The sequence below is a fragment of the Nematolebias whitei genome, chromosome 17 (assembly GCF_014905685.2).
Source record: "Nematolebias whitei isolate Nwh7 chromosome 17, NemWhi1, whole genome shotgun sequence".
NCBI classification, from domain to species: domain Eukaryota; kingdom Metazoa; phylum Chordata; class Actinopteri; order Cyprinodontiformes; family Rivulidae; genus Nematolebias; species Nematolebias whitei.
In genome coordinates this window covers 22,278,553-22,290,418 of record NC_056514.1, presented here as the reverse complement: position 1 = coordinate 22,290,418, position 11,866 = coordinate 22,278,553, and the positions used below count along the sequence as shown (strand labels likewise).

Genomic DNA, 11,866 nt, shown 5'->3' with positions numbered 1-11,866 from the left:
TTCTCAGTCATCCAGGTATATAACAACAAAAAAGGTTGAATCATGTCTCTTGGATGAGGGGCAAAACGTTTCTTTTTAACAAAAAAACGAAGTCCAGATGACATGATTCAACCTTTTTAGTTGTTAATAATTAGTTTAGTTTTTCCACACTCATGTCACACAGCAGTCTTCATTTTTATATACCAACTGGACAAAACTTCACCAATTTAAACCGTCAAAAGTAGAAAAAAGCACAACTAGCTGTTACATTACTTTTTACTGGTCCTGCAAAGGTAAGCAGAAACAGTCTTTTGGCAGCACGATGGATCAGTGGTTAGCACTGTTGCCTCACAGCAAGAAGGTCCTGGGTTCAATCCCCAGTTGGACCTGGGGTCTTTCTGTGCTGAGTTTGCATGTTCTAGTCTGCCTTCAGATCCAGGCCTCCCTTGCAAAAGAGATCTGTGATTTCAATGGGATTTCCCTGGTTAAATAAAATAAAGGTCTTAAGTGTGTTCTCCCCAGAACTTTTTGATCCAACCAAAAGCGACCTTGGTTTCCCCTTGCCACTGCCTTTTATTTCCTGTCCTGCTCATCTTTCTTATAAAATTAGCTCTGTGTCCATCTGTACGTACATCTGCCCATTTCTGACAGCTAATGGGGAACCATTTCAAGTCTAGGATGACTGATATCAAGATGTCTTTCCTCCAGGGTAACATCTTTTGCAATCTTCTCTTGATATGCTGAGTGATGGACCCGTTGCAAAGGAACATGGACCCTAATGATCATTGAGAAGATGGGCTCTTAGACTCAAGGCTGTAAAGTGTAGATGATTACGAAGTATGTGATAAGCTTTGTCTCCCCCCCCCCCCCCCCCTCCTCTCTTCTTCTCTCCCTCTGCTGAGGTATTTCCAGAATGCCGCTGGCCACGATGGATTTATGAGAAGGCCATACTTTGGTAAACACTGATGGTGTGCAGCTTTGTCCTCCCCCCAGTGATATAGTGAAGGTCCTCATGAAAAATGAGAAAACCAGGTTACAGCCACTATAGAGCTCAGCTAAACAATAAAAGGCTTTATGGGCAGATATAGGCCTGTACCATAAATGCTGGAATCTGCTTTCGGAAGAACATTAAAGGGCTAATGATTGGGGGGGTGGGGGGGAGACTTTCACAAAGATCCATGTAGCCACTTAGAGGGTCTTTTGGAAAAGACAGACACACACAAACACAGAAACGACAGCAAAGCACCATTTTTGAGCTCCATCGAACAGTTTAACTTTGGGTCAGGGTTTATGTGGGCATTTCCAGTAGACTGACAGAAACAAGATGGAAGCTATGCATCGTTCATCAGCACCTGAAGCTTGTTCTCACGTGGAAAGGGTCAGGCCCTCATTACGCAATGGCTTGCTGTCGGGAAGCACAGCTGCTGGGTTTGGCCGGTGCTAAACCCAGATGTGCAAACACTCAGAAACTCTGAGGGCAGCGAGAGAAAAGCGGTGGTCACAGACAGGTTGTGGGGTTACAGGTAGATTTAAAAGCTAACATTCACCTTGACGCTCAGTGGCATCCACTCAAGGGAGATGTGATCATAGCATGAGGAAGTTGGCTACTATGCTTTGTGGGGGTGGGGGGATTATGGTGCGGATCATCACAGTTGTAGGATAATGCTGCTGACGTTCACAACAAGCCCTGGACAGAAACAATCGTTATCTTAGGGGTCCATTGTTGCCTCTCAGATACCATCGCATTTTAAATCTTAACTGTACTTCCCCCTCTGATGGTCTCCTTTTCTATCTTTCCCTGCTGTGCTTTTTTATTAGGTCGCTGAAAAGATTTAGAAAAGATAGAAAGCCGTGCCGAGGCTTGTCCCAACTTCTTTTATCGTCTGGGCATTAGCCATCTGCCGGCACATGTGCAGGAGTGCTTGGGGGGAGGAGTAGCGGCATTTAACTCCTATGTTTGTGTTGTAGCCACTAAGGCAGACAGGAACTCTAAAATTAGGCCCTGGCTATTCTAACTCCAACTTGTCTGGCCTTATCTTGTCAGGAGATGGCTTTTACCCAAGCCAAGTGTTGTCCTAGTGATATGGCAGGTCTGGTCTGTTTTTCTTTTTCTTTTCTTTGCTTCGTAAGCTTGTTGAGTGTCTTCAGGCAGCTAGAGCTCAGCAGATTTTCCCATGGCTTTAAGACATTTTGATTGTGTTTTGATTTGAATGTCCACTCCAATAAAGAGTACACTGTGCAACAAGTGTTTATATCCACAGAGAAAAGATCCTTGGAGTGCAGGAACACAAGGGTCAAGGCACAGCTGATTGCAGATGTTGGTGGATCATCTCCAGAATCTGCTAGACAATCAAACCAAATTCCCACTGATTAGCTAAACCAAGATCCGCTCTGACATTATTTACTCCACTTTGTGCGTTTGCAGAGAGGGAGCTCTCCCTCCTCCTTTTATCATGCACAATAATCCAGATGACCAAACAGCCTATTGTTTGTTCTAACCTGTCGGCTCATCTCCTTGGGGAAGGAATGGCAGGGGAAGCACTTTTTACTGCTTGCTAACACCCCTGATTGGACTGAGAACGAAGAAGAGTGGGGGTAGTAAAAATACTTTGACACCCTCAAGGTCCAACCAGCAATCTCCTCTCCACCCCGCCTATAAAACTCTTTGAATCCCCAGCAGAAATCCTCTCCCCCACCTCTCTTTACTGGACTCACGTTTACAGCCTTGCTTCAAACCAAGGACGTTATGTTTACCACTTGTGGTATTCCTCAAATTATTTTCTAGTTGCATAACCGTCTACTTCTGCGAGTTCTCCACATCTCGCTGCTGCTCAGATCAACTCGCTATCGCTTTGACCTGATTCAGGGCAGCCATCCTTTGAAGCCCTGCATCTGAGACATGGCTCTCAGCGACAGCTTAAGACATCTAGACACAGTCTAATCTTTGACTTGGCTGCACTAAAGTACTTTTTCGTGTTCTCAGGAGTGAGGTGCATGTTGATGCTGGAGCATGTACAGCCACCTGTACTGGTGTGTTAATGTAGTCTGAACCTCTTGTGGCTACTGTCTTTTTTTCCATTTTTTTTTCCTCCCACACAGCCGTCGCACAGTCATGAAGATGTGATGAGTTGCGATGCATCAGTGTGTGCTCATACACTGCTTCAGGAGTGTTGGAGTGCATTGAAGCATACTTGGGAAATTTGTGAATCTTCAGATGAGACAATGATCATCTTCAAGTTCTTTGTCATGCTTTTGAAACAAAACATGTCCAAACAGCAGAATATGTGAACACAAAATACACAAAATAAGTGATTGGTCTTTTTTCAAAGTTTTGATAATGTCCACTGTTCTTTCAGCTTTGCATTTTGATCTGCAGTATGTTATTTTATTTAGTTTATAAGTTTATAGTTTATATATATAAGTATTTCACTGATAGTAATATTAGCTTAAATGCACGTGATATATATTGCGCATAACTAACATAAACTACACAGGTTGTGTGACAGGTTATTGCTCAGGTAGTGAGTGACATTGATATTAACTGAATTATGATGGTAAGTTATTGACATACATGATACAGCCACATAGTGCAGCAGCAATAAACATAATATTAGGTGCACAGATGTGGCTTTAGTGCAATGTTATTGTCAATTGTTCTGTATTATGCATGTTTTATGTTTTTTATTATGCATGTTTATTTTTTATTATAAATTATTCTGTAAATAAAGTGTTATGACTTTTAGTGTTGGTAAATTTTAGCATTTTGGAATGAATTAACTTTCTTTACAATTTTTCAATGACTCCGCATTATTTCTGTAATAGAAAACAACTTCTTCTCCGGCTCCTGCAGACTTACCACTTACTTATATTTCTTTAATTCTTGCTTAAATCCACAAAACGATGTACAGCTGAACGCCTAGAATTACCAGCTACAATGTGCGCTCTCTTCCCACTATGCCATGCAAAATACTCTATTGTTTGATCAAGTACAGAGAAACACAAACATAGCCTGTTTTTGTCTTTGAATGAACATATTATTTTTGCATATTTCTGGGAATTTGATGCATGATTAGATCATTTTTTTAATATTTTTGCTGTTGTGAGATCTCATGCCATTCAATCTCAGACAACCACATTTAACACCACCTATGTGTTAAGAATTCAGGTTCTTCTTTTGGCCTGACAGCTTCTTTTTTTCCTCCAGTGCTTCTGTTTCCTCCCACATTAGACATAAATTTTATGTTAAATGGAGATTCCTAAATAGTCTCGTGTGTAGATGTAAAGTCCATATTTCTCATCCTGTTATAGGTCGCTCCCTTGTACCTCTGTATTGTTTGTGAGGCACAAGGAAGGAAGGAATGTTGGGACAAAATTGTCGAACTTCTGAGTCGGCAGTATAAGTATAACTAAATCACTGTGTGTAGGTGACACTTGGCATATCAATTCTACATTTGTGTCTAACAAGGTTGAGTCAGGTCCTCTGTCCAGAGAACCTGACTCAACCTTCTTAGATTCATCTACCTGGATTATTGCGCATGCATCAGGGCTACATTTGTGTCTATGATTTTGAAACTTTGGCGCACTACTTAAAACTGCATATCTGGACGACACCACGCCTCCTGTTTGTGTAAAAGTGAGTAAGGGCACTGTGCTTTTAGCACCAATGTGGTGCAAACATATGTGTTTATATTTAACTCATCTCACATTCTATGTCAGCTGCAGACAACATAGAATATACACTATTTAATAAAGCTAAACGATTGATTTTTTTAAGCATAAAACTAGGCTGGGCGATGTATCGAATATACTCAATGCATTGCAAGTTTTTCAATTTACGCTGGTTAAAATGGCTCTATCGCAACCATCGAGTATTATTAGACTTGAAAATCCTTGTAGTTCTTTTTCTCCCGTCTGTGCCTCCAACTTCAGCTTATAAGTGGAGTATGAAGCATGTGTGAAGCTGCAGCTCGGACTGTTTTCAGCCTCCTTCCCTGAGACAAATGTGTCGAAGATCTTGGAGAAAATAGTTTACAGTCAGTTAACATCTTAAACGACCACAACCTTCTTGAACTGTTTCAATCCGGTTTTAAAACTCACCACGGTACTGAGACAGCACTGTTGAAAGTTTTTAAAGACATTCTCTTAGCCATAGACTCTGGTCACTGTGTAGTTCTGATGCTGCTGGACCTAACTGCTGCCTTCGACACAGTGGACCATCAGATCCTCCTGTCTCGTCTAGAGAACTGGGTGGGCATTCAGGGTCCTGCTCTACAGTGGTTTAGATCATATTTAACAGAGAGAAGCGTTTGTGTGCGCTTTGGTTCTTTGGAGTCCTCTGTAGCACCTCTCACATGTGGAGTACCTCAGGGATCTGTACTTGGCCCCCTTCTGTTTTCTCTTTATTTACTACCTCTGGGATATATTCTCCGGACACATGGTAGTTCTTTTCATTTTTATGCCGATGACAGCCAAATCTATGTTCCTTTGAAACAAGATAAACAGTATACCTTGAACCAACTCCTGGAATGTATGGCAGAAGTCAGAGCATGGATGTCACAGAACTTTTTACACTTTAATGAGAAAAAAATCGAGGTCTTGCTGTTTAAGCCCAGTGATGGTTCCAAAGTCCATGTTGATCTGGGTCCTTTAACCAAACATCTGACTGAGACGGCAACCAACCTGGGTGTGAGGCTGGACAATGATTTTAAACTGGATGCTCAGATTAAATCTGTGGTCAAGTCCAGCTTTTATCACCTGAGACAACTGGCCAAGGTGAAACCATTCCTGTCACAACATCATTTTGAGATTTTAATCCATGCTTTCATCACAACTCGTCTGGATTATTGCAATTCACTTTATGTGGGTCTGAGCCAGTCATTACTGACTCAACTTCAGCTGGTTCAGAATGCTGCTGCTCGTCTTTTAACTGGCACCAGAAAACGAGAGCACATCACCCCTGTCTTAAAATCGCTACACTGGCTCCCAGTTCGTTTCCGGATTAATTTTAAGATTCTTTTGTTTGTATTCAAATGTCTTCCTGGTCTCGCTCCACAGTATCTGTCCGACCTTCTCCAGCCGTACAATCCCTCACGCTCTCTTAGGTCAGCTGATCAGCTGCTGTTGGCTGTCCCAAAGTCCAACAGGAGACTGAGAGGTTACCAAGCGTTCTCAGTCACTGCCCCTAAACTGTGGAACGAGCTGCCTCTGCACGTCAGACAAGCTGATTCACTTCCTGTTTTTAAATCTGCTCTGAAGACTCATTTTTTCTCTTTGGCTTTTAACGCAGCTTGAAATGTTGGCTTTACTGTTTTATGTTATTTGTTTTATTGTTGTTACTGTTTGCTGCTTTATGATTTGGTAGTTCATTACTTTTATGGGATTTGTTGAGTTCGTAGTTTTTATGCTTGTATGTGTTAGTGTACAGCACTTTGGCCAACGGTGTTGTTTTAAAGTGCTTTATAAATAAAGTTGTATTGTATTGTACAAACCACAGGTCAAAACTCATTTAGCCGAGCTGTGCCTTACGAGAGGAACAGAGAGACGTAGCATGACATAAATGAAGCAGCAGCTTATATCGCTAAAGACACTGTCCCAGTCTCCACTGTGGAACTAACTAATTTTACCGTTTTGTTAGCCGCTAAGGACCGTGTCTTTAACGATATGATAAGTCACTTCTTTATTAAAGTCGCGCTACCTCTCACTGTAAGACTTGAAAATCTGTGTAGTTCTTTTTCAGCCCGTCTGCGCCGCCACCTTCACGCGGCCTCTCCTCCAGTGTTGGCAGACTGGATGGTTTATTGCCAATTGGGCGGCTTTCATTCTGATTTTGCTGGGAACTCTGGGAAGATTTTTGTTGGATTGTTGCGTTTTGCCACATATTGTTAAATTACCTTGGCTTGTACTGATGTGCGTTCATGTTTAAACAGTAAATAAACTGTAACAATATATTGATTGGGTGGATTTTTGTGTGATGTGCTGGTTTTTAACAGGTTTGTGGGCTGGAAAATCTCGACTATCTGGCAACATTGCCCTCCTCCTTCACTGAATACAAACAGCCCCTCACGTGCTGCTTCACACACGCTTACTAACGTCGTGAAGGCGGTGTGGCTGAAGAAGATTATTATTTAATATATGTAAATAGTTTTTTTTTTTTTTTACATTTATTTTGTACAGTTAGAACTGTTTGTTAATAAATGTGCCTGTGTGACCATTGGGACAAAACTTTGACTCAGAAATATATTTTTGTTATTATTTAATGCAAAGAAAAAATATTGAGATATATATTGTATATCGCCATCTATCTTAAAAATATTGAAATATTAATTTTGGTCCATATCACCCAGCCCCTACATAAAACCCACTTATTTGTCTAAATTTCATGTGAAAATTTGGTGCGAAATGACCTCATTTTTTCTTTTGTAAGCTTTTACTCCTCTGAACTAATGATCAACAGTCTGTTATCTGTTAGCTTGTCCTATACAATCTCATCTCGGAGAAGAAAACAGCCGGGAAAATTAGCATTTCCTGACAGCCATTACTCATCGGGCTAATCCTGTCAAGGAATGTTTGGCTATCAATGCAGGCGAGGGGTCGCCTTGACTTATCCCTGCATATTGGTTCTTATCAGGCAGGGTAAACACACTGGGGGTTTGCATTAAATAAGTGTTACAGTCAGTGGGAGTGGAGCGGGCAGTGTCCCCCCCACCCCTGCCAGTCTCCATGCTGATAATCCTTTTGAAAACCTGCACTGGTCAGACCCAGCTGTGGCCTGTGGCTCAGGTGTAGGTCAGCGGGGGAGGTGAGGGATTGTTCTGCCGGTGGTGTCGTTTTCAACACAAGTCACTCAGGGTTTTGTCCACATTGATGCATATATAATTAAAAAGGTTACTTGGTTACTTTTTCTTTCTAATCAAGTAATTTTCAAAAGCTTTTACACATATTGCAACATCAAAACAATGCATATTTATTTACCATTGTTTTAGGGGAATGGCATACTGCTATGGTAATAGTTGTTTTTCAGTCTCCAGTAGAAACAATGTGTTACATTTGTGCTGATAAGTTCATCTGCAGCAAACATAACACATAATCAATCACAGAAAGGTTCAGTTTTTTTTGTTTGTTTTTCTTTTTAGAAAAAGATTAACAGTAAATATTTTCCAACAATGTAGATTTTTAGTTTATGTGTATTGTAGCCAATCACCTGATCTGGCCTTTAGTAACTCCAAAAAAGGTGATTGAAACTAGCTTGGCCTGTCACAATAACAAATTTTGCTGGGTGGTTAATTGTCTCAGAAATTATTGCAATTTTTTTTAACGATAATATTGTTTGAAATTTGACAATAATTACTAATTATTGTCAAATTTCAAACAATATTATAGTCAATTGCAAATTTAAGAAAAAATGTTGGTTAATTTGTTTTGCGTGTAGTACATTTTATCGACCATTAGATGGCAGTATAAGACTGTTTGAACCAAAGGATGGATAGTGAGGGAGCGAGCAGCGTGCCTCTTTAAAAATAAATGGGAGGGAGGCCCCTTGACGTGACATAGGCTGTCTCTCCTTTCTTTATTCGGTTCTCAAAATGGCGGACGCTTGGTGTGGTTTGAGCTCGCATAGTATTTTCACAAAGTTTTTAAGAAAAACATCAGTAAACAAGTTCTCAGCTTCTTTTTGCAGAGAAAAACAACTTTTTACACGAAAGCACTTGTTTCAATTGTGAATTTTGGAGCTTCGACAAGACGGAGGTCCCCCCCCTCGAGGTCGGCCTGTTAGCTTAGCTTAGCTGCTTTTAACGATCCAAAAACACGATTTTGGACGGTTAAAACTGATTTTAAAGAAAAAAGTGAAGGGGAGGGGTCAGTGAAAAACACCGCCTTTTGTCTCCGTTGTCTTCAGTAAATAGACGGAAAAAACGATAAAGCCGATAAATGAAAATGATGTCGATAATTTTCATTTATCATGCGATTAATTGATTTATTGTTTATTGCGACAGGTATAATTGAAACTTAGTTTAATCCTGTTTTAAAAAAAATATATATAAAAAATTGATTTTATCTTAAAGATAGTTTCAGAACCCTTAAAGTGGCATTCTTTGGAAATGTAACCCCTCAGCTTGAATAAACAGAGTTCAATTCTGACCAGACTGACGCGCCAAGACCAGAGTGAAGCTTTCTTTAAACTTTGAACAGCAAAACAAACACAATATAAGATTTAATTAAATTGGTATAGATTTTTTGAGACAGTGATATAAAGATGACTTCAATCCATTTTGGTCTGTGGTCATGGGCTGCCAATTTTCTCATCCTCAACTCATTCAATTGGAGTTAAATCCTTTTTTTAAATTATTTTTTAATGAGGTTGTTCAAAATAACACACGTCAGAATTTGCAGATTTGACTACTCAGAGCTGCTCTTGCTTGTATTTTGTCAAGGATGTTACAATTAGTAAGTCATGTTCGATTTAGTCATAACTCCTTTTTTTTGTATTTTATATAATAAATGTCATGGAAAAAAGAAAAGGTCATCTTAAGTCAGGTGGATACACGAAGCGATTTCAGCCATTAAACACAAAAAAAAAGCCCTCAAGCTGTGTAAATCTGTTGGTGATAAGTTAGTGAATCATTTGAACGTCTTTTGGTATCGCTGACATGTTCATACTCAAGTTTTGAAACCTGAAATGTATTTTGAGTCTCGTGATGACTTTTGGCTGTATATTTTTTAACACAGCTGCTTGTGTGCATGACCAGCTCAACAATGTTGTTTGGAATGCTGCAGAGGAAAGACAATAGCATTTTTTTTATTTTTTTTTTTCCAACGAGGCAACTAAACTTCCTGCACTTTAACTCCAGCTGCAAGCGAACCGTGAGAAAAGTGCCCGTTACCGTGACTCTGCCACTCTGCTACTTTTGATTTCTCTGTACCGCTTGTGTAACCGAGGCACCTGAATGGGCGGCTCTCGAGGAAAACGTGCAACAGTGTTAACTCTAGGTGTACAACAAGGTGGGGAAACCTTGAATAATGTGCAGCCAGGGAAGGAGGCAAGTCAAGCAGTGGGTCAACAGGGGGTGAGGCTGCCTTCTTCTCTGGGTTCAGGAAAAGTTCAGCAGCATAGCATTAGGCAAATTAGGGAGACAGGCAAGGAAGAGGAGAAAAAAAAATCTGTGGGGTATAAGGGCTGATGAGAACATTGAGAGGGGGGCTCTATTTATCTGAGAGCTGAGGAGGAACTTCCAGGGGTGAGGGGAGAAAAAGGGAGCCGGAGAGAAGCATTCAGTGGCAGCTCTCATTATGTCCATGAACTCCAGTGTAAAGATATGAAAGACTAATTAGTGCGCTTATATAACTCCATCATGTCCTCAAATACTATTTAAAGCCCCTGCTGCTCAGTTTTGAAGGAGGGCCTGTGTGGAGAGCAGGCGATCCGCCCCTGAAAGGGTTAACGAGCAGGAGCGACGTCTGACTGAGGGGGGTGGGAGGCAGGAGCAGGGGGAGGAGCAGGGAGGAGGAGCCAGAGCTGCTCAGCTGCTGCGCCTCGTCACATTCTGCAGGATCTGCTCGCTCTGCTGTGGGAACGATCCGAGGCTGCAGGTCCAGACCAGGCGGTGCTGCGCGCTTCGGACGCACCTGGACGCGCGTGAGAGCTCGGTAAAGTAGATCTGAGAGAGACACAGGGGGGGTTCAGGAGTACTCCGGACGCTAACTGGACTGTAACCCCTAGAAGGACGAACTGCAACTCTGCGACCCCCATCTGCAGCGCCGGGACTTTGTCCCCCTCCTCTGTGGGATTTCTCTTCCGTCGTGTGGATGAATCCTCAGATGCTGCTCTGTGTTTGAGCAGCTGCACACACACATATCTATATATATATATATATATATACACACATATATATTTATATATTTATGCGTGTGTGCGTTTTGCGCTGGAAGTGCGCGCGGCTCCAGCCCCGGGACACGATGCGCACCGCTCCTTTTTCCCCCCAGACTGATCGGATCGGATCCGGCTGACTTCACCCACCGCTCGGGTTGTGTCCTCCAGCCAAGAGACATGCCGAGAGCTCACGTGCACCCGCTGGCTTTGGCTGCATCCCTCGTCCCTGCGTGTTGACGCCGCTCCGCCACATCCTGCTGAAAGCCGCACAAGGCTCCTTCGCGTGTTTTCATAGCGTTTTGTTGTTGTTTTTTTTTTCCTCCCCCCTCCTCCTCCTCCTCCCCCCGCTGCGTATGATGTACGAGAGTGTGGACGTTGTGGGACTGAATCCCAGCCCGAACCCGTTTCTAATGATGGATTATTACAACCAGAGCAGAGGATGTTTGATCCCAGAGAAAGGACTGGTGCCCGGAGCGCCCCATCCCTACAGCACGTCCATCAGGAACCAGCACTGGAACGGATCCAATCACTGTAGGTGTCTCCTTAGGTCCCCATGTCCATGAATTCAAGTGTTCAGAAATATAAGCGACTTTTAATTCAGCTTGATTCTTCCCTGACGTAAAGCAGACCCACTTCCCTCCATGTCCAAATGCCTTGGGGTTTTTGTATCCTAAAATATGCTCCTAATGCAAACATTGTTTTGCAAGCCACGCCAGCCCTAATCAGGTCAAACTTTTCTGCCAGTCTTATCCTTAGTGTCCCTGGTAATCTGGGTCTGTTGCAGACCGTCCCTGAGCAGCAGCAATGGTTTTCAGTCCAACCAGTGATTTATGTTTATTAAAATAATGCACAGGTTTCGTGTTCAAGGTGCACATTTAAATGATGTGCTCGGTGTTGTGTCAGCTCCAGGAGTGAGGAAGCCCTTCTGTCATTCCTATAAATAGCATTTCAGTTGTTTTTATGCAGTTTTTCTTACATGTGCAGTTTTGTTCATGGGTCCATGGTGATTTTTTTTTTTTT

At 42.0% G+C, this 11,866-nt stretch overlaps 1 protein-coding gene across 2 annotated transcripts in view; it reads left to right on the top strand.

The window, feature by feature from the left end:
* The window catches only part of raraa (retinoic acid receptor, alpha a), a 111,276-nt gene that overhangs the window by 47,367 nt on the left and 52,043 nt on the right, over window positions 1-11,866 (top strand). Inside the window, exon 1 of one of the 2 annotated variants that reach the window (XM_037691365.1) lies at window positions 10,783-11,377. The exons of the other annotated variant lie outside the window; for it this stretch is intronic. Coding sequence (XP_037547293.1) covers window positions 11,200-11,377 — 178 coding nt within the window. The 5' untranslated portion in view covers window positions 10,783-11,199. Of the gene's footprint in view, window positions 1-10,782; window positions 11,378-11,866 lie in introns of those variants that run through there. 2 annotated transcript variants of the gene reach the window in all.